The following is a 23,543-nucleotide window of genomic DNA, read 5'->3' on the forward strand; positions in this document are numbered from 1 at the left end:
CAAAGTGGGTCGTCTCAGCAAATACCCTCATAAAATTGTGCGTAAAGATGGGGAATTACCAGTATCCTGCAAGGTGAGGGTTGTACATCTGGCATTACGAGAGGTCATGCTCTCAGAACCTAACAAGTTGAAAGGTGAGGGCATCAATATTGAGACGGAGGCAAATGAGTGGCTTGTGCCCATTGTTCTTGCTCGTAAAACATCCAGTGAAATAAGGCTGTGTGTAGACCTGAGGGGTCTTAATCAAACTGTAATTGCTGATAAGTACCCCCTTCCAACTATTTCGCTGATGCTCTCTTTACTTGAGGGGGAGTTAGACAATACATCTATGGACCTGACCTCTTTCATCACACCATTTGGGATGTTGAAGTTCACAAGGATGCCTTTTGGTTTGAGCTCTGCAGCCTCTGTTTTTCAAAGGGTCACAGAAGATGTCTTTTGGGGGGGGGGTAGCTTTCTGAGTTAAAATCTATCAAGATCATGTCTTAGTGCTTGGGGAAAACCCAAGAGGAACATGATGACAGAATGAAACAAGTTTTGAGTAAATTTAAAGAGGAAGTTCTTACTTTGAGGGTTCAATCTTTCAGAAATTGAGTACCTTGGTCACAGGCTTACTAAAGATGGTGTTAGGCCAAAGAACCAACTGGTGGAGACTATCGAAAGACTTCCCACTCCTAGCTGCAGTGAGGATATAGTCACTTCTCTAGGCATGGCTGAATATTATAAAACATTTGTGCCCAAGTTTGCAAGTCACACTTTTTACATGAGAACGCTTCTTAAGAAAGGTATACATTTCTCTTGGTGCACTTGGTGTGACTCAGAATTTCCGGACATCAAGCATGCTTTACATAATGCTCCCTCCTTACAAAGCTTTGACATTGGAGGATGTACCATCTTGGTCAAGGTTGCTAGTGCCAAATGTCTAGGAGCTGTTTTGAAACAGGTTAGAGAAGGTAAGAAGGAAACTATAATGTTCCTGTCTAGAACATTAATAGGACCTGAAATTCAGTACTCTGTGATTGAGAAAGAGGCTCTCTGCATTTATTGGGCCATTAAGAAACTCAAGAAGTTTCTCTGGAGTGAAAGGTTTGTGGTCAGGTCTGACCATAAACCTTTGAGAGAGATGGAGGAGTTTTTATCGGAGTGTGGAACTGTACATACAAAACGTTCTCTTTACCACCCAGAGACTAATGTTATGGTAGAGATGTTTAACCGCGTGCTAAAGGAGACCATACAAATTGCTAAATACCAGAAAAGGGATTGGAAATCAGAGGTTATTTAAAGAGTGAATTTCTATTGTCTCACCCCTCATTCAGTCACAAAAAAGATGCCTTTTGAGTTGTTTTGGGGCTGTAAACCTATCACAATGATGTGTCCCACATGGATGAATTACATGGAAGTAGGCCTGGGTTCAGTCTCTAATCACTGGGAAATAGTTCAAGATGCTAAGATACAGCAACATTAGTTAAGTTTTGACTTGAGACATGCTGCCTCATCAACTACGGTAAAAGTAAGAGACATGGTGCAATTTTCCCAAAAGGGGGTGTCTTCTAAATATTCTTCACTTCTTGAAGTGGTAAAATTGTTTCACAATGCTGTTAAATTGAGTGATAATTGCATTTGGAACTTTAACAGAATCGCTGTTGTGTCTGGCGTCTCCGAAAGTCTCAATTATAATAAGGACGTTAAACATGTCCTTTTACTTTGCAGAGAAGTGAGCTCACAAAAGTGCATCCTAAGTTTTGGAAGGATTTCGTTTGAAAATAGATACAAAGTATTTGACCTGCTTTAACATTCTTTTTGCAATAATTATTTCTCAGTATTTAGCATAACTTTTATTCTTTATCTTGTTTAAGAATGTTGGGAGGGACGAATGTGGTATCCTATCTGCCTTTGGAATCTCTTTCTAGTTGTAGCCATGCCAATGTTTTGTTGTAGTCTTTAGAGAACTTAGAATGTAAATAGGGTTTCTAAGAAATACTAGAATGCTGGTGTCAGGTGGACCCTGGTGCTGATATGGATGAGATGTATCTGTTGTACTGTTTAACATGAATAAAGTATGTCAATTTAATTTCAACAAGGACTTCTACTTTTTCACAATAACAAGACTGGTTCTCAACTGCTGTGATCTCAAAGGCCTTCCATGGCAGATGATACGGCTATCTGGGAGCCTGTCAGCACAGCTCTGCTTGTCTCCTCTTCCTGGAAGCAGAAAGCACAGTTTCAGCAGAGGGAAAGAAGGCAGGGAAGGTAATGGGTTTTGCTTAAGATTAGTAGGGGAGTTACTTATTTTTCACATTTATGTCGGAGGAAGAGGGTATGTTATATATATATATATATATATATATATATATATATATATAAAAAACATCTTTCCCTTTACTTTATCCTCTGCTCCTGCACAGTAGTTGAAGGCAGCAGCAGATGATTTGGGGGGCCATACATAACATAAAATAATAGATGTGTAAAAGGTGAATTACAGGGATGTTTTTCACCCTTGGGGTTCACACTGACAGAGAACCTGAGCTTCACTCTCCTCTAACGCCACTCAGAACCCTTTTGTTGAAAGACGACCCAGTTATTCACCGTTACCCATCTATAATTCTATATATTGTGTAAACACTCCCTCTCCACTGTTGCCAACAAAATATACATTATCAAACAACCATACGATTGTGTCCACATATCAATCCTGCTTTAGTCAGGTGGAAAAAAAATAAAAACATTTTATAGAGCTCCCTCCTGCAGTGTGCTTTAACTTACAATCCAAGGGATGCTATGGCAACTCGGTGGGATAAGTGCCTGCTGCATAGCTCAGCATGCAACATGAAGTAAAAGCAAGTAATATGTTTTTGAAAAATATGTGCACTAAAGTGGCTCAGTGGCTTGAGTACCTGCTGCGCAAGTCAGTGTACAATGGTTAAAGCATAGAAGGAGGGTCCAGCAGGACTATCTCCCTTCTTCATCGTTCCAATAGTTAAAATAAAAAAGAAATAACAGACAAATGCTTCTTAAAAAAATAATAATAAACTTGCATAACTGTACATTTAGACAAGCGCACAGATCACTAGTTGGTGCATTTTAATAAGCCTCTGCTAGAGAAGATTGGTAGATTGAGTGCCTGTGGCACAGTGCTCTGTGCAATGTGAACCGAACTAGTAGTAAATACAAGGTGCTTTAAGAAAAGCACATCTGTAAAGTGCTTTATGAAGAGTTTGATTGCTATTGCTGGTTGTTGGGTTGAGTGCCTGCTGCAAGCTGTGTACAATGTGAAACAATGGACAGGCACAGTCATTCTTTTCAGTTGGCAGACCGCTTGCTTGCCTAAAACAGATTTCACAGATATCAGGACCAAAAAAACACACACACTGTTAATAACAATTTAAATGTGGCAGCAAAGATGCAGTAGCGAGTGGGGACAAGTGCAAGGAATGACGTGAGAAGAGAGCCAGGGAAAAGGCGGGGGCGAGCAGACGGCCTGTAGATGCACACTTATGGAGTGTTAGACCCAAATGGAAAAAAAAGTGCCTTCAGAAGTGCTTGGCCAGTGGAAGGACACTGACCAGAAACTGTACTTAAGCCATGCTCCACAGCATGGACAGACATACAAAGACAAAGTGAAAACACTGGAAGGCAAGACCAGCTGACCAATCAGAAGTAAGGAAATTAGAGATGTTGATGCCAATGAATAGTACTTAATGGGTGGGCTTAAAAACCCATGTTAGATTTTTTGCCTTTTAAAGGACAATAGATTGTCAGTGCATGTGCTGCCTGCAGGCATTTTAGGCAGAGACAAACCGGTTGCTAGGAGGCCAGCTGTTGGTTCGGACAATTAGATTAAGGTGCCTTTATCTTTCCTTTGTAGGAGCAAAAGATTATCCGACAGGGGGAGGGGGAAGGGGGAGCCCAATCTCACTCAGCCTTCCCTCGAAAGACCCAAGTGGCTGGAGAGTGGGGAAGATGTTTAATCATTGGACTTGGGACTTTCTTTCTCCCTTACCTCTCCTAACTAGCCCCACTATTTCCCCCCCACTTCAGTAAGGGGGCCCATACTTTCTCCTTTTTCTGCTTTGAGCCTCCCACTGCAAGCCGGTCATTGTTCTCAAAGGGCGACACTGCTATCCATTTCGGTCATATTTCTCTTCTTGCCAAAAGTGTTGAATCGAAGATCTCCACCCCACCTGCCAGATCCCTGAGATTGCCCAAAGATAATCAGGGTGGAGACTCACCGAAATCTCTCGCCTCACCATACACGAGAGCATTTTGCAGACTTCTACCCAAAAAGGATGGACAGCTGGGCAATCCATAAACATATGGACATCAGTTGCATTCAGGGGCCCACATTTTGCACATGCTACCACTCACTCCCCCTTTCTTTATTCTGGTGAGCTTTGCTGGGGAGATATACACTCTATTTATCGAACAGAGGTCTTTTTTTTCTTAGCGGGTGGGCTTTACTACCTCAGAGTGTTCATTGATGCTTGCAACCACATTTGTACCTGTTCGAGGCATAATCTTGTCCCATAAATTTCCTGGGAGCTTAAATTCACCATCCAATAGGTCGAGTATTTACCAATACCATACACACACCTTCCTCGGGCCAGTTGGCTCACTAAGGAAATTGTTTCCAAGGGGTTTGTTGCGCCCAAGCTCGCACGATGACGCCCATCGTCCATGATCATCCTTTCAACTGCATATACTTTAGTCTGGATAATGAGCCCCCTGTTCTGCACTTTAACTCACCCCAAGAAAGAAAACAACCTTCTTTAAATAGGTCCCCTCAGAACTCTATACCATCCCTTTTAATGGGTAAAGCTAGCGCATCATTTAAAAGCTCCAAGTATGCCCGGAAAGTCCCAAATCGGGGCATCATGGCTATAATATGGAAGTCGTATTCCTGATCTCAACTGATACCAGCGCCTCGCCAGATGCCGTAGTACGTTCAGTCTTACTTTTTTTTAGTATTTTTGATCTCCAAATTTGTATAGAAAGTATTTTTCTGGCCCTTTCATTGAGCCTATCATAGCTTTAAACATAACAAGCTGCGGTTAATTTGACGTTTAACGAGGTGTATGAGGTTTTTTTTCCCCTCTGATTTCTCCCACATGCTCCCCACCCAGTGCCCTCCTCCCGACTCTTTCATGCTCCTCCTTCCCTCTGAGAACTCCCCCTGCATAGTGGACTTTTGTTAGTCCAGTTTTAGAGTGATTTTTCTTGGGTATCCCGGGCGGAGCGGTCTTCACCCAGATTAGCCTTTTAATGTTGCTCAACACAACTGCTTTTTATGACCTCTAATAGCTCATCTGTTGCTTTTATTGTACGTTTTATTACTATGCATTACCCAAAGGGCAGCTAGAAACTTAAGTTCGACTGATGCGAATAACTTTTTTTTATTCTTCCATACATCTCCCTAACTCCACTGTCTATTTATAGTTATCTTAGATAGATTTGACGTTATTTCAAATGAAAAGCCTTCTCCCCTCAGTCTTCAGTTTTAGTGCCTGGGTCTAAATTTTGTTAGTTTAAGACGTATGTATGAAAGTTTAACAAAATTTTCTGTGGCCTCTTGATATTGGGGTTCCTTTTAAAAGGTTCTCTATGGACCCTCTGAATGTCCGTCATTATGCCTTCAGAGCTCTCCAATGCAAGTGAGAATCTAACAAGGAAGACCACAAATGCTCTAAGATTTTCCTCCTCTGCTCCCTCAGAACATTTAAGATTCTAAATTTATTCTTCCTTGCGCTATTTTCCAGCTGCTCCAATTTATTTTGGCGGTCCTGCCCATTTCCTTTCAAGAGCTGTATTTCTTCCTTATGTAGCCTTAATTCCTCCTTCATTGCTCCTTCTGACTCTTCCAGAGCCTGGATTCTCACCGTCAGAAGGTCAAACTCCTTCTCTAGTGTTTCACAGGCTACTCTTATCTCCGGTTGGTTTATTTTTAAGGTGGCAACGCCCTTTTTGATGTTGATAGTAAGAGCAAAAATCATCCTCTCCAATCTCTCCATTGGGGTATGCGGGGCAGGAACAGGGTCAAGGACTGAAGCAAAAGTCAGGGTGACTCATCAAGTAGTTCTGAGACCAGAGTGGGGGGGGGTGAGGGCTTTAATATTTCAGGTTGCCCAGAGGCAACTCCTTCCAGCACATAGGCCGTTTTACTACCCGACCTTTCAAAAAACGACCCCCTCGTATCCCCACTATATTCCTCCAAAGTGCCTAGAATCTCCTGGGGCAATTGTGATTGCGGGCAGCCTGTTACCATACTGTCTCCCGACCTCTTCTGTCCCACTTCTGGATCAATGTTTGCCATCCTTGTGGCAGTAGTCGTTGCCACTAGCGTTATCTTAAAGTATGGCCTCAATGATAGAGTAATCTTATAGTTGGATTTGGTAGCAGGGCTTTTTTTTCGTTTTTTTGGCAGTCTTGTGACCACTTTTCGCATGGTCTCCTTCAGAGCTTGCCAACACTTGCCTTGGTAATTCCATACTATGCCTTATAGGATATCCCTCACCCCAGTCCTTTGCCTCTCCAACTCCCTTAGGACAAGCTCCTACCTTGCCCCGCCACGTTTCTTCTTCCACATTTGGGGGTGGGGATGCTGAGCCCCTTTTCACCTCCTGCTTGTCCTCTCAGTCAGCTCGGTCCACCTTCCTCATTGGCTCCACGTCACCTCCTGTCCTCCACTGAATCACGCCAGCACTCAGACTTGTGCTGGCTCTGCCGCTGTTCCCCCGGAGGGAAATAAATGCATGCCACTGCACGACATGTTCATTGCAGCTTCAATGCTGCCAAGGACCAGCCGGAGGCTCCGAGAAGGCTGTCAAAGCCTCCACAGAGTGCCACCAGGCCCCACAAATTCTGGCAACATATCTGCCGCTCACCCAATCGCAGTCAAGCGGTGTCTTCCTCCTGACTGCTCTGCCGAGGGATCCCAAGAAAACAATCCAGCGCACTGCAGCTACCTTGCAGCCCGCCATGTTCTCTCCAAGATTATCTGACAGCTTGCCAGATTCCAAGCACCTTTTTGCTCTTGTAAGCAGAACTTAGGTAGTGGTGAGAAAGAAACCATCAGTTTTTCTCTTCTCGGAAGAGGTTGCAATTTCCTTTGGGGGGCTAGGGAAATCTACACAGGTGTGCTCCCGTCCCCACGCCACCCCCGCAAAAAGTGGGGTACTCATGACATGACAATGTTTTGAAGTGCAAGTGTTATAGTGGGGGTGGGTGTGGGCACCATCGTGCCAAGAGTGCCTGCAATATGTAAAAAAAAATTACCACCATTGTGCAAGCACAATCATTTTGCACAAATGAACACCACTGTGATAACAATGGCCACAATATGTCAAGAAGTATCACCATTATGAATGTTCAGATTTGCCTTACCATTTAGTGATTTGTAGAACATATTCAGACTCATTAATTAATTGTAAATGCATGTTTAGGTGTGCCTTATTATTTACTAATCCATAGTGCCTATTTAAATTTGGTCTATCCCTCATTAGTCCTTAAGTGTTTGTTCGGACCTGCATCATCACTTTTAGCGTTGATTGCATATTCAGATTTTTACCCACAAATATGGAGTTATTAACACATTTGCACCATCATTCAATAATCCATTCGACCATCACTCAGTACTGCTAGCGTGTGTTCACATTTGTTCCATCACTCACCAATTGCTAGTGCATGTTTGGGCACCAATGCTCATTACATACCCAGATTTGCACCATCAATAAAGTCAAGTTGGCACATATAACGTGACTGATTCAGGCAGTCCTGGCTTTCTCCCTGGCACCACCAAGCTTTCTAGAGCTGGTAAATTTCTGTTTACCATAATAACCAACTTAAAAATCACAAGCACTCTTGGTGGTTCCAGATGGATGTCTGGCGATCTCAGAGAGTTAGGAAGCATTATTAGCTGCTTTGTATATTTGTGTCTATTTAGTTTTAATTTGTGTTAGACTTTGGGGTTCGTTAGGTCGAGCACGCAAGCGCTCTGGCCTGTTGTAATCTATCTGTGGGCATGTAACCACGCCCATCACTTTCACTCGTTCATGGACACACCTTTCAAAAATCTTTTATCATTGGTAAATGCTTTACGTTCGCCCTCCTTCGGGCAGTTTTAATAGCACCTTGACCATCGACCCTGTTACATGGATAAGAACAAGTTACCAACCTTCAGTAACTCTTTTTCTGGTGGATACATTAGCTACCTGTGGATTCCTCACCTTATGAATTCTCACAATACGCCAGTATCTGACGGAAAGTCTTCTTCCCAGCTCTCCACGTCGACAAGGACGTCACAATTGCACGGCTCCACGTGACTCCGTCTGACGTCACCGAGCCAATAAAAGGTCCTCGCAGGCATGCTGACGTCAGTTTCACCCATTTTTTTACATGCCTTTGAGGCGAACAGGTGAAAACCGACGTCACAATAGTTGAAACGAATACACACATAAAACCATAATGATGTAATACAATTATAACGATAATTTATATACACATATAATTACCAAAACATATATATACACTTGTAAAACAAAAGCCTTGGTATGACCATACAGGCAACGGGGAGGCAGGTGGGACTGTGAGGAATCCACAGATAGCTAATGTATCCACCAGAAAAAGCGTTACTGAAGATAAATAACTTGTTCTTCTGATGGATACAACTACCTGTGGATTCCTCACCTTATGAATAGAGTCCCAAAGCAGTACCGCACTCGGAGGTGGGTGGAACTCTCTCTCCACCAACCTCCGCAAGACCCAGGACCTCCTGCTCTTCAGAAAAAACCTCATGACGTGGCTGTTCAAACAGTAACCCTCTCCCCTCCCCCCACCCCCCAAGCACCTTGAGACTCTCATGGGTGAATAGCGCGCTCTATACATTTTTTGATTGATTGATTGGTTGGTTGGTTACACCAAGAAATCCTGCAATACAGACCGTGCAAAATGGCAGTTCCTCCTAACCTCCGAGTCCACGCAATAATGCTTTGCGAAGGTGTGAGGGGGCACCCAAGTTGCTGCCTTGCAAATATCCACCACCGGAACCCTTCTAGCCAGGGCCGAAGTGGCAGACTTAGCCCTGGTCGAATGGGCTCTAATACCCTCAGGGGGAACCTTCTTTGCCAACGAGTAACAAACCTTGATACAAAGAATGACCCCCCTGGATATAGTTCTTTTATGGTCCGCTCTGCCCTTCCTCTTTCCTACATATCCCACGAATAGCTGGTCTTCCAAGCGAAGTCCTTTGTCCTCTCAGTATAAAAACTGAGAGCCCTTCTGGGGTCCAAACGATGGAGCCTCCATTCCTCCCTCGAGGGGTGAGGAGGAGGGTAGAAAGATGGAAGGGCAATGGTCTGTTCCATATGGAAAGGAGTGACAACTTTAGGTAGGAAAGCCACCCTGGTTTTCAGCACCACTTTATCAGGAAAGAATAAAGTAACACTAAGAGCCCGAAGCTCACTGACCCGCCTAGCCGATGTAATAGCTATCAGGAAAACTGTCTTGAGAACTAAAAATCTTAACGGACAAGAATGCATGGGTTCAAACGGTAAACCCATTAAAAAAGTTAAAACCAGATTCAAATCCCACTGAGGCATAAGAAAGGGAGTGGGAGGAAATGTATTAGTTAAACCTTTTAAGAATCTAATAATAGGTGAGTTAAACAAGGAGGGTTGAACCGGAAGGCAAAGAAAGGCTGACAGTGCCGCCAAATAGCCTTTAATGGTAGCAACTGCACAACCATTCTGTGCTAAATCTAATGCAAACAACAAAACCTCACCCAGATGGGTCCTCAAAAGCCACAAATTTTGCCCACCTGCCGGCATAAACAGCTTAGTGGACTATCGCCTGGCCGATAAAATAACATCCACTACCTCTGGTGGGAGAGAGAAAGCACTCCGATTGCCCCGTTCAATCTCCAGGCATGTAGGTACAGGCTCTTGAGGTGGGGGGTGTAGAACCTGCCCCTGCGACTGCTAGAGGAGATCTGCCCTGAGAGGGAGGCAGAGCAGAGGGCACATTGAGAGTTGGAGAAGGTCCGTGTACCACACCCTTCTCGGCCATTCCAGAGCTATTAAACTGAACCGAGCCCGATCTTGGCGAATCTTCCTCAGAACCCGAGGAATCAAGGGTATGGGGGGGAAACGCGTAAAGCAACTAGTCACACCAAGAGATCTGAAACGTGTCCCCCAAAGCTTCTTGCACCGGATACTGGAGGGTGCAGAACGACGGACAGTGCGCGTTCTCCCGAGTGGCAAACAGATCTATCCACGGAGAACCCCACATCTAAAAGATGTGACGGACTAGATCCGGATGGAGACGCCACTCGTGATCAGCCGAAAAATGTTGACTGAGAGTGTCCTCATGTACGTTGAGCACTCTGGACAGATGATTCACTATCAAGAAAATCGGATGGTCCTGAACCCAGGACCAGAGCTGCAGAGAAGGTACGACCCCACTCCTCCCTGCTTGTTTATATACCACATTGCGGTAGTGTTGTGCTTCAAGACCTGAACTGACTGACCGCAAATGGACAGGAGGAAGGCCTTGAGAGCCAGACGTATCGCCTGCAATTCTAACAGATTGATACGAAAAGTTAGTTCCACTGGAGACCAACAACCTTTGATCTCCAGGTCCCCCAGATGAGCTCCCCACCCTAGAGTGGAAGCATCCGTTATGACCGTGGCCACTGGAGGCGGCAGTGAAAACGGCCTTCCTTGAGAAAGCTTGCCGTCCACAGCCCACCATCGTAGATCTGCTGCAGCGTCTCTGGAGCTCGATATCGACTCCTGGAGATCCCCTTTGTGTTGAAACCACTGCCTGCAGAGGCACCATTGGAGAGCCCTTATGTGTCAGCATGCATGAGTGACCAACAGAATGCAAGAAGCGAACAGACCGAGCAGGCGTAGGACCTTGAGGACTGGAACAACCGCTCCATTTTGAAACATTGGAATCAACGCCTGGATGTCCTGAATCCGCTGAGGCGGAAGATAGGCTTGATTCAATGTTGTATCCAGTACTGCCCCTATGAACAGGAGGCGCTGCGAGGGCTCCAGGTGAGACTTGGGTACATTTATCGAGAAACTCAGACTGATCAACAACTGAGTTGAATTTGCTAGTGATGCAGCACAAGCTCCGGAGACTTTGCTTTGATCAACCGATCGTCCAGGTAAGGGCACACCGATATTTCCTTCCTTCTGAGACTTGCTGCAACCGCCATTACCTTTGTGAAGACTCGAGGTGCTGAAGTAAGACCAAACGGAAGGACCGCAAACTGGTAGTGTTGCAACCCCACCACAAACTGGAGATACTTCCTGTGCTACTTGAGAAATAGGGATATGAAAGAAAGCATCCTGCAAGTCGACAGACACCATCCAATCCTCCTTGTTCAACGCCAGAAGTACCTGCGCTAGAGTCAGCATCTTGAATTTCTCCTGTTGGTTCCTGTTTGAGGAACCACTTCAAAATCCTCAGGTCCAGGATTGGTCTCAATCAACCATCCTTCTTGGGAATCAGGAAATATCTCGAACAACAACCCTGACCCCTTTCCTGCTCTGGAACCAACTCCACTGCACCTTCTGATAACAGGATTTGAACCTCCTGCTGCAACAACAGGAGATGGTCTTTGGAACAAAACGAGGGACAGGGAGGGATGGGAGGGGTAAACTCCTGAAAAGGAAGAGCATATCCTTTCCTCACAATGTTTAGAACCCCAGGAGTCTGATGTGATTAACCCCCACTCACAGAGAAAAAGATGTAATCTTCCCCCTACAGGAGAAGTATGGCTAAAAATGGGCAGAAAACTAGGGCCGCTTCCCTTGTTGCTGTCCTCCAGAGGAAGAGGATGATGCAGGGTGCTGCTGGGAGGCCCCTCTTGCCCGAACCCTCCCTCGCCCTCTAAAGGACCTATCTGGGAGGCTGGCAGGCTGTTGGACTGTGGTCTCCCACGGTAAATGGCTCCATGCCCAAAACCCATGAACCTCCTAAAGGACTTGAAAGGGGTAGTAGGGGAAGCCTGCAGACCCAAAGACTTTGCTGTGGCCCTACTGTCCTTAAAGCGCTCTAAGGCAGAGTCCGCTTTAGCACCAAAAAGCTTTTCCCCCATCAAAAGGCAAATCCAAGAGAGTAGTCTGGACATCCGAAGAAAAGCCAGAGGACCTCAACCACACATGCCTCCTGGTAGCCATAGAGGTAGGTACCCATCGCCCTGGCCACCGAATCTGTAGAATCCAGACCAGACTGGATAATCTGATTAGCTGATGCCTGAGCATCTGACAGGAGTTCACCAAGTTGCCCTTGCATCTCCTGCGGCAGGTCTGGCACCATAGCCTTAGCTGTGTCCATCAGAGCGTGCACATAGCTACCTAATACACAGGTAGCGTTTGCTGCTTTGAGGGCCATCCTACAGGAAGAAAAAGTCTTCTTCGCTGACTGCTCCACCCTGTTGGACTCCCTATCTGACGGAATCACAGGGAAGGAGCCTGGTGCAGACAGTGTGGAACATGAGGCTTGAACAACTAGACTCTCTGGGGTAGGATGTTTCGACAAAAATCCCAGATCTCCAGGAGCCACCCTATACCTCCTTGCCACAGATCTGTTGACAGCTGGAGACGACACAGGCTTCCTCCATACCGCCAAGAAAGGCTCCGTAAGAGCATCATTAAATGATAGCAATGGTTCTGCTGAAGCCGAAGAAGGATGCAGGACCTCAGTCAGAATATTAGTTTTGTCCTCCGCAGCAGGCAACAGAAGATCCCAAAAATGTGCTGCCTTCTGACCACCGTATGGAAAGAGGCCGCTTCCTCTGTAAACTCCCCTGGAGAAGAAAAGTCCCATTCCAGGGAAGTGTCTAGCCCACTGGCTGAGTCAAGTCCTTGATATTCCCCCAAGGGCGCCACAATCTCTCCAGCAGCTGCCTTTGGTACTCCTGATCATCCGAAAGCCTTAAAGCTTTTCTGCGCGACCTCAGTCTGGCCTCTAACCTTGGCATCGACATAGAATTAGCTGACATCAATGACACCGGCTTCAGAACTGAAAGGCGCGGACCAGGAAACAAAGGCTGACTGCGGTCTAATCCGGAGACATGCGGCGCAGTAGCGGATCCCATCAGCTCCGTGATCACCTGAGGCTCTGTCATCGGCGCCGCATGTCTGAGGTGACGTCATCAGCGCCGAAACGGCACCCTCAGCCGGATAAAAGGGCATAAACGGCAGCACCTTGTAAGGAGCCGGAGAACTCAATGTAAATGCCAAAGGACCCGTGGGACCAGCCGGTGCACCAGCAGGGGCCATAGCATTAAACATACTAAACATGTCATTTAAAAATGCCGCCGGATCTGCTCCCGGAGCCGGGAAGGCAGGATACAGCTAGTCTCCATGCTGCACTTGCACCGGTTGATCATACGAATCCTGCGACACAGGTGAAAACCGAGGCCTCTCTGGAGGCATGACCATCTCGAAGACCGATGGCACCGGAGAAGCCTGAGGGCTTTGAGGCAGTGGAGTCACAGTACGACTAACCTCCCACGTTGCACGGCGCCATCTAGATGGAGACCTGGACCTTGAACGGCTCAGAGTCTAACAACACAGAGTCGTGACGACGCCGCTTCTTATGCTTTTCCGACGAAGTTTGAGAAGATGATCTATGATGGCTCTTATGTCCTTTCTTCACCTTGGCCAAAAACAGTTTGGCCTCCCTCTCCTTAGCGCTTTTGGATTCATGCTCTGGCAGGATACACACTCCTCGAGGTCATGCTCAAAGTTTAAACACCAAAGGCAATCATCATGAGGGTCGGTAACCAACATGTGACCCCCCCCCCGCACTCTTGACAAGGCTTAAATCCAGACTTCCTAGGAGGAGACACTGTAACCAGAAACAAGATGGAACATCTTCAACAGTAGCAAGAGCTAGGCGAAAACCGTTCGCGGCAAAGGCACGGAAAAGAAGGGAACCGACGTCAGCACGCCAGCGAGGACCTCTTATTGACACAGTGACGTCAGACGGAGCCGCGTGGAGCTGTGCAAATGTGACGTCGACGTGGAGAGCTGGGAAGAAGATTTTCCGTTGGATGCTGGCGCATTGGGAGAATTCATAAGGTGAGGAATCCACAGGTAGTTTTATCCATCAGAACTGTACTTTTGCTAATACGTTTTACTGCAAGCTAACTTCTTTTTCTTTTGTGTCACTCCTTCACGCTCACTCATGGCTGCCATGGCGCTTTGAAATGGTTCACTTAGGTCAACTGTTTTACATTTTATTTTCAAAATATGTTGCAAGAAAAGTCCAGTTAAGAATTTACAGTGCCAAATGCTCTTACTTGAGCAAACGCAAGACCCATTGCATTGCAAATGCTCGTTTTACATTTTGCTTGCATTCTTTGCTTTGCTCTTGGCATTCCATTATTGGTGTTTTCGTTATATGTATATGCACCTCCAAGCTTCTTTCTATTTGCATTTTGTTATGTTTTATAACACTAAAGTCAATTCAACTATGGATAAGTACACCCTCAGTCATGGTGTTTTCTTGGCCCAGGACGCTGATCATTCTTGCAAGCTTCAAACAATACAACATGGACTATTCGTTCTTTTCCAAGGATGACGGCTGGCAGGTGTCATTTTTAAAGTATAGCAAAGGGGTGTGGGAGTTCACTAGAGCTTACAGTGGCTGTTGTAGGCATTTCTGAGATCACCTTAACACGGGAAGTAGAGCTTTCATCAATTGTGCAGATCTGAACTTCTTGTAAAAATCATTTCGTACACGTGTCTCAATTTGTGAGTTTAGCCTGATGAGTTCAGAAAAATCAATGTGCCTCATGTGACTACGCATGCTTTAGTTTTGAGTACACTTGTTAGAACACTAAAGGTACGTTGAAAGTTTTGTTATATTTTATCGCTTCTTGCACGCTACCTTACATCAAAGTCTGACATCTGTTTGACGTGTTAATTGCTTTACCCTTGTTGATTTCACTGCTTTTAAGTCACCGAAAAGCATTATTGAAAAAATATGTATTGTTTTCTTATATCCGTACAACCGTTCCTAATGAGCACAAAAGGAAGCAGCACTTCGTTCTGAATGTTTTACACACATTTTGTTGGATTGTCCCCAATTTCACATTTAGGCTGGGCAGATCTGATTATACAACCTGATTATCTTTATCCTGGGGTAAACAGGGATTGTAGCCCCGGAGAACAGAAAGCAGTAATCAAGCGGTCAACAGCAAATGCACAGTGGAAACAAATCCATCTCAAATCTCACGAGTCAGCTGGGCATCTCTCGAGGCAAAAGACACATGCAGTATGAAAAGTAAAAAACGTGTTTCCATCACACTTCAGAATTACAAAAAAAATGTGTTTCATTTCTACTGTTTTCATTCCGATGTATTCTGAAAAATCAGCACAGTTCATTTTTGTTGTGTGCTAGAAAAGATAAAATCCTACAAACACCCTGTCCTCTGGCAGGGGTACTCAGCAGGATGCATGGTCATATAAATTCTCTCAGTATGAAGACAGTGAAAGAAAAGTATACACCAAGTTCCCTCGGAATACAAAGCCTGACATTTGACCTCGGTCTTTGATGGCACAGCAAATGAGACAAGATAAGAACAAGATTTAAAGGCCTGTTTACAGATAGCAATACTTAAGTGGTTGCAGTGAATAAGGAATACTCACAGGAGAGATGAATTCAAGCTGTGACAGCCAAAAACAACAAGCAAGTGACAGAGACAGCTAGGAAAGATGCACTCTGTAGAATGGCTCAACAAAAAGAAAAGTCCCAAAAGTGCAAGCAGTGTATGGGTACAAATACTTGGGCTATGCTCTAGGGGAGGTTCACATGAAAGAAGAGGGAAGTTCAGAACACAGAGCTGGCCAGCAGGAAGCAAGCAATCAAGAGTGGCTTTAAAGCCACTAGTAGTAAGTAATAGGAGGGCTCAAACCCTACTAAAAGCAAAACAAAAAAAGTCTAGAAGAGACAGCGCATGCATGGTCTTTGCGAGACCTGAAAAAAATGTGAATGACAGAAACAAAGGCTTGGCTTAAAGTCCTTAGAAGTAGAAATATTTTATGGGTAAAAAGCAAGTGGTCTAGGCTAATGCCAGATCTAAATATGCCCGCCAGCCAAGAGGAGAGGCAACGATTAATTCTGCCTGGCAGAGATAAGAGACCAGTAGGTATTGAGCTGTTTTTCCCCGTGCTGCTTCTGTGCTCTACTGCAAACCTAATTATATTCTAAAAATGCCATTATAATTTCTCTTTGTACCCATGTATCAAAACACTTCGGAGGTGGAATGAAACATCTTGTACACCAACAAATTATGGTGGCAACGTAACGAACCCCTGGTCTGATCCATTAAATTAATAATGCTGGCTTCAAGCAATGGCGGGCTGTCTCAACACCCCTTTTTTCCTCGGAAATAAAGTGGTGCACTGTGGTCATGCCTGGTGAAAACACCTAGGTACTTTTAGAGATAATCAACTGTGGGCTGACCCAATACATGACAAGATAGGAATTATTCCTGCAGCTAAATAATAAATATACTTTCTCTGTGATAACCCACACAGCAAGGAGGACACATACTTGGCCTTAAATAAAGAAGTGTTACTATAAAGAATAGCAAAGGCCGAGGAAGACTGCATTTCCATAAAGAAACTGTTTTTCTAATGCCTAAACATTAACATTTACAAATTGGAACCCTATTAATGCTGTCAAGTGTAAAGCGCAAAGCCAAGACAATTCATTAAAAACGTTCTTTAAAAAAAAAATCTTTTATTAACAATAACGTGACCAATGGAAAACAAAATCCGCTACTATGCAGTTGTCATTTAACTAATCCTCCCCCAAAATATATGTGCTTTAAGGCCCAGCGAAGAAATACTTTAAACAGATGCAGGTCTTCAAAGGAATGGCGATGACGTACACAATTTAAATGTACTGATCTCTGTCGCATTTCTGTTGAATTAGTAAACCTTGAAGTCGTGAAAGTATTATTCATGATTTTCCTTTACAAGGTGTGTTCCATCAGTGAAACTATAATCCGCCAATGCTCATTCTGCTGTATTGGAGCCAGTATCTGAAAGGAAACAGAACATTTATAAGTACAGGGATCTCACAATAAAGTAGTCATTAAAAATAAGAACATGCTACCGGATCCTAATAGCCTCAAGGAACTAAAACATGTCATTAGCCTCTTCACAGAGGTGGGCTGTTGATATCGACGCTCCCACCATTGCTGGCTTTGTAATGACATTTAGCCTCGATCCAAATGACACCCGGGGCCATACACTATCTACAAAGCCTACTGTCAAAACACCGCCCCCAAGATCTGTATTGACAACACTCCAGAATGGTTTTTTTGAGATTTCATACATTAATACAAACAACTGTCACAACTTCTTACATAGTTTCAATAATCGGTGACATGACTTAACAAGAATATAACAGACAATAGACTGCGGATTAACAGTCTGTTGAACACTGTTTATAAACCAACAGGATAAGTTATTGATAGGACAGTGCAATTTAAACTTCATGTGGCATATACAATTTAAGACATCTGAGGCAATAATGCTGCTGGTCTGATTTTTAGGGGTTTATAGAACACCAAGGATCATGGAGTTGTGTACCTAATTCCATTCGTACTCCATGTAGGAACAGAGCATAGCATGTTTCAACCAACAGGGAAGGCCTACTATGTGGCGCTGTCATCATTTGTCCCCCCTTGCTAAATCCTTACTTTCAGTCCTAGCACCTTGAAAACACTGCTTGCAGAATCCACTCACCTAGACCCCTCTATCATATGCTCTACCAACACCCATGAGTGCTTTGCTTCTCCTCCAGAAATTGCATGCTGTGCATACTAATTTATAGGGAGTTTAGAGAGGCTGATCTAACGAACAAATTACTTACCTTAAGTAATGCTTTTTCTGCTAGTGACTATCTAACCTCAGAGACCTTACCTTAGGATATTCCCCAGGCATCAATCAGACTGGACCTGAAAAATCTTTGGCCGTACCTCTACGAGCCCATAGTTTACCCATCAACTTCACCCCCACTGGAAGAGACATTGCAGTGCCCCTATTTATGCCACCATGACATCAGTTTCTTTTGTGCCTATATTCATACCAAAACCAACGTTGAACTAATGTGCAGTGTCTTATAGGGATCTTTCAGGTAAGCCCGGTTCACAGAGCAGGAAGGATGGGAAGGTTGAGAGGAAATCAGAAGTTAGGAGTCTCAACCAAAAAAAGCATTACAAAAGGTAAGTAACTTATTCGTCTGAAAGACACTTCTAACCACAGATTCCTCCCCTTAGAATTCATTCACAAGCAATACTTTCCCAGAGGAGGACCTGTGAACAGGCTTAAAACAAAATGCCCTGGAGGACCAATCAGGCAAAATACCAGCAGCAGTGCTCAGTGAATGTGTGCAGTGATGTCCACACAGGGGCTTGGAAGATGTCCAGGATAAGTACTTGGCGGGTCAATGAAGTAATAGGTCCTACGAATAGGCTGCAAACCCTCAGGTGGCTGCTCCGTAGTTAATAAATAGAATGTCTTGATGCAGAGTACAATGTTTCAAGAGATGATCCGTCTCTTTCCCTTGTTTGCTTCTGTGAACCAGATGAAGCGCTGATAGTCCACCCAATGATCTTTGGTATGATCAATGTAGAAAGAGGGCTCTTTAGGTCTGGGCGATGGAATCTCTCCTCTTCCTATGAGGACGAGGGAGCGAAAAATGTAGGCAGTGTGATGCTCTAACAGACTTGAAAGAGGGTGACCACCTTTTGCAGAACAGCGGCACACATCCAAAAGACCATTTTGTCAGGGAAAAAGCTGGTGTTTGGAGGTGGAACCTACAGAGCTCAAAGTTCGCTGACCCTCCTCGCCAACTGAACGGCCACTAGGAAGACCATCTTGATAGTCAAGAGCCCCAGCAAACAGCTGCATTGAGGCTCAAAGGGAGAACACATGAGAAATGTGAGGACCAGATTTGGGTCCCACTGGGGCATCAAGAAAGGAGTAGGAGGGAACAAATGTTGCAACCCTTCCAGAAAACTAGTCACAGCTGGTGACTTGAACAGGGAGGGATCTAGCAACTGCAGGAAAGCTGAAATGGCCGACTTAACAGTTCAAGAGCAAGCCTTGCTGGGCTAAAGATAAAACAAACACCTCTTACAGTTGCGCTGAAAGGAGGTCCATATGTCATGAGGAACATCAAACCACAAACTTATCATGATGGCACGTGTATACAGTCATTGTGGAGGGACGCATGGCTGCCATGATGACACCACAGACCTCAGAAGGAAGATCGAAAAACCTTAACTGTTGCCGATCAATCTCCAAGTGTAGGAAGTGGGCTCTGTATGTGCTATTTCAAAGTAAGGAATAGCATGCACAGAGCCCAAGGGTTCCCCTTAGAGGTAAGATAGTGGCAAAAAGAGATAAGCCTACTGCTCCACCACACTACCACAAAATAGAGCATTAGAATTATCAGAGGATAGTGTTAAGCATTGTTGTACACACACAGGCAATAAATGAGGAACACACACTCAGCGACAATTCCAGGCCAATGGGTTTTTGTATAGAAAAATATATTTTCTTAGATTATTTTAAGAACCACAGGTTCAAGATTTACAAGTAATACTTCAAATGAAAGGTATTTCAGGTAGGTACTTTAGGAACTTTGAATTAACAAAATAGCATATACAGTTTTCCCATAAATGACATATAGCTATTTTAAAACTAGACAGTGCAATTTTCAACAGTTCCTGGGGAAGGTAAGTGTTTGTTAGTTTTTGCCGGTAAGTAAACCACCTACGGGGTTCAAGTTTGGGTCCAAGGTAGCCCACCGTAGGGGGTTCAGAGCAACCCCAAAGTTACCACACCAGCAGCTCAGGGCCGGTCAGGTGCAGAGGTCAAAGTAGTGCCCAAAACGCATAGGCTTCAATGGAGAAGGGGGTGCCCCAGTTCCAGTCTGCCAGCAGGTAAGTACCTGCGTCTTCGGAGGGCAGACTAGAGGGGGGGGGGGGGGGGAGGGGGAGAACAAGTCCACACAGAAAGTACACCCTCAGCGGCACGGGGGCGGCCGGGTGCAGTGTGCAAACAAGCGTCGGGTTCTCAATAGAAATCAATGGGAGTCCAAGGGGTCTCTTCAGCGATGCAGGCAGGCAAGGGGGGGGGAGGCTCCTCGGAGTAGCCACCACCTGGGCAAGGGTGAGGGCCACCTGGGGGGTCACTCCTGCACTGGAGGTCGGATCCTTCAGGTCCTGGGGGCTGCGGATGCAGTGCCTTTACCAGGTGTCGGGTCTTTGAAGCAGGCAGTTGCAGTCAGGGGGAGCCTTGGGATTCCCTCTGCAGACGTCGCTGTGGGGGCTCAGTGGGGTCAACTCTGGCTACTCACGGTCTCGTAGTCGCCGGGGAGTCCTCCCTGAAGTGATTGTTCTCCACAAGTCGAGCCGGGGGCGTCGGGTGCAGAGTGCCAAGTCTCATGCTTCCGGCGGGAAACGCGGGTTGTTTCTAAGTTGCTTCTTTGTTGCAAAGTTGCAGTCTTTGGTGAACAGAGCCACTGTCCTCGGGAGTTCTTGGTCCTTCTAGATGCAGGGCAGTTCTCTGAGGCTTCAGAGGTCGCTGGTCCCTGTGAAAAGCATCGCTGGAGCAGTGTCTTTAGAAGTGGGGAGACAGGCCGGTAGAGCTGGGGCCAAAGCAGTTGGTGTCTCAGTCTTCTCTGCAGGGTTTTTCAGCTCAGCAGTCCTCTTCTTCTTAGGTTGCAGGAATCTGAGTTTCTAGGTTCTGGGGAGCCCCTAAATACTGAATTTAGGGGTGTGTTTAGGTCTGGGGGGTTAGTAGCCAATGGCTACTAGCCCTGAGGGTGGCTACACCCTCTTTGTGCCTCCTCCTTGAGGGGAGGGGGGCACATCCCTAATCCTATTGGGGGAATCCTCCATCTGCAAGATGGAGGATTTCTAAAAGTTAGAGTCACCTCAGCTCAGGACACCTTAGGGGCTGTCCTGACTGGCCAGTGACGACTCCTTGTTTTTCTCATTATCTCCTCCGGCCTTGCCGCCACAAGTGGGGCCGTGGCCGGAGGGAGCGGGCAACTCCAGTAGCTGGGGTGCCCTGGGGTGCTGTAACAAAGGGGGTGAGCCTTTGAGGCTCACCACCAGGTGTTACAGTTCCTGCAGGGGGAGGTGATCAGCATCTCCACCCAGTACAGGCTTTGTTTCTAGCCACAGAGTGACAAAGGCACTCTCCCCATGTGGCCAGCAACATGTCTGGTGTGTGGCAGGCTGCTAAAACCAGTCAGCCTACACGGGTAGTCGGTTAAGGTTTCAGGGGGCACCTCTAAGGTGCCCTCTGGGGTGTATGTTACAATAAAATGTACACTGGCATCAGTGTGCATTTATTGTGCTGAGAAGTTTGATACCAAACTTCACAGTTTTCAGTGTAGCCATTATGGTGCTGTGGAGTTCGTGCATGACTGACTCCCAGACCCTATACTCTTATGGCTACTCTGCATTTACAATGTCTAAGGTTTTGCTTAGACATTGTAGGGGCACAGTGCTCATGCACTGGTGCCCTCACCTATGGTATAGTGCACCCTGCCTTAGGGCTGTAAGGCCTGCTAGAGGGGTGACTTATCTATACCTGTAGGCAGTGTGAGGCTGGCATGGCACCCTGAGGGGACTTTGGTGTGCCAATTGTGGAAAGAGAGGCAGGTCGAGTCCATCTCACCCAGGCAAGAGGACAGCAGGTCAGCACAGTAAAGGAGTCTAGCAGACTGGAACAGTCTAACAGAAAGGCAGTCTTTCGGCAGCACAGCAGTCCTTATTCTTGGTAGAGTATCCACGGGTCCAGAATTGTACCGAAACAGTGGCGTCTGATGTCCAGTATTTATATTTTGATGCCCTGGTTCTGAGAGGTAGGATAAACTTGTAGACAGTGGCGTTGAAGGGCAAGCAAGTCCCTGCCCTGGCTGGCGTGACAATGTAGAGTCATCAAGCCCGCTCTGTCCATGGGCAGGACGTAGTCTATTCAAGTGTAAGTGAGGCTGTGTCCAGCTCCTCCCTCCCATCCTGTTGTAGGTGGCCCATTAAGTTACACCTAAGCTCCCACTGTGTGTGGCTGTATAGGATGAATACACAAAGCCCAACTGACAACTACACCTTTTGTAGAGCCATTTTAGTGATGTCTGCAAGCACGTTATTTTAGCAAATAGGCCTGCTGCCTGTGCCCTTCAGCCTAATAAAATTTCCTTTTATTCTTTTAGAATTCGCCACATTTGTGGCGATGTTTTATTTTTTATTTTTATTTTCCTTTACCTCCTGTCCTTTCACTTAGGAAAGTATTTACATTTCTTAGCACAAAATTCTTTCACTCTGTGCTTTCTTCAAGGCTGAAACAAGTTAGGAACGTCGGCCCAAGTGATACACTGCGTCTCTAACATTTCACAGAAACATACATGTTTGTAAGTGGGGACACTTTCTCAGAACACTAGCTGTTTTGATATAAAAACATTTCTCTGTCCCATGCACGTTAAAGGGAGGTTCAAGCCAGATGACGACTGCATGCTGTCTGACGTTGTTACAGCAGCTCGCTGAGACCACTGGTTCCCTGGCCTACATAGTGATGTTGTCTATGTAGGTAACAGGCTTCTCAACTACTGTTATACTCAGTTTTAGGGTATAATGTCTTCCTGGGGGGCGGGAATTCGAAAGGGCGAATTAGGGCTTATCCTGCTGTGTTCTAACATAGCTTAGGTAGGAACCACATATATCATCCATAGGGACAGTATGGTGGGACTTTTTTTGTGTTTCACTTTTCTTCTCACCATTTTGCTTCTAGTATGTTACATCATCCTAATTATTGCATTTCATGATATTTTATCTAATACGCAGTTGATTCACTAAATGTAACTGAGCGAAAAGGATGGGATCTGATCCGACATGTTTCCCTGAAAAGTCACAATGTCATGCGTCCAGTTGCCAAAAATCACCCTTGTTCTTAGGCATAGGTGAGGTTCTGCTGACTGGCCAGAAACAAATTAGGCCGGCTGTTGTCAAATGGTGTCGGATTGGACTTAGTTCCCCACAACTGCCCAAATCCAGCAGCCTCATTGGTACAATGAGACCCAAAGTGACATGGTGCCGCAAACGTTTTTCCAGGTACTAATTTTCAGAGCCTCCTGAGTGTGTCTCACTATGTCCTAAAGGCATCTCAATACTATATACAGAGACGTCCATTATATTGAGAATTACTTCCTCAATTAGATAGGTAGTACCTATTCGATGCTGTAGGTTGATCAAGCTTTAACCTCAAAAGGATCAATCCCTATTTGGTGTCCTTATCTCTGAACAGGTATATTTACCATGGCAAACCTGCAAAGAGTGGTGATTGCAGTAAACATGCAAACTCCCCTCACTGCTCATTTGTTAGCTAATTAAGACCGGAGGGGTGGTGGATGGGGAGATGGTTGAAGGGTGGGGGTGAAATCTTTCCAGTTACCTTTGTAGTTGAAGCTCATCGAACCTACAGAACAGAAATATTTTATTCTTGGGT

General features: G+C 45.4%; 1 protein-coding gene across 2 annotated transcripts in view; it reads right to left on the bottom strand.

Moving 5' to 3' along the window:
• Positions 1-16,735: 16,735 nt before the first annotated feature.
• The window catches only part of GTF2A2 (general transcription factor IIA subunit 2), an 85,571-nt gene continuing 78,763 nt past the window's right edge, over positions 16,736-23,543 (bottom strand). For both annotated transcript variants that reach the window (XM_069222107.1, XM_069222106.1), the window contains exon 5: positions 16,736-17,059. In XM_069222107.1, the coding sequence (XP_069078208.1) occupies positions 17,034-17,059 (26 nt within the window). In that variant the 3' untranslated portion in view covers positions 16,736-17,033. The remainder of the gene's footprint in view (positions 17,060-23,543) is intronic.

The sequence above is a fragment of the Pleurodeles waltl genome, chromosome 3_1, assembly GCF_031143425.1.
Source record: "Pleurodeles waltl isolate 20211129_DDA chromosome 3_1, aPleWal1.hap1.20221129, whole genome shotgun sequence".
Taxonomy (NCBI): Eukaryota; Metazoa; Chordata; class Amphibia; order Caudata; family Salamandridae; genus Pleurodeles; species Pleurodeles waltl.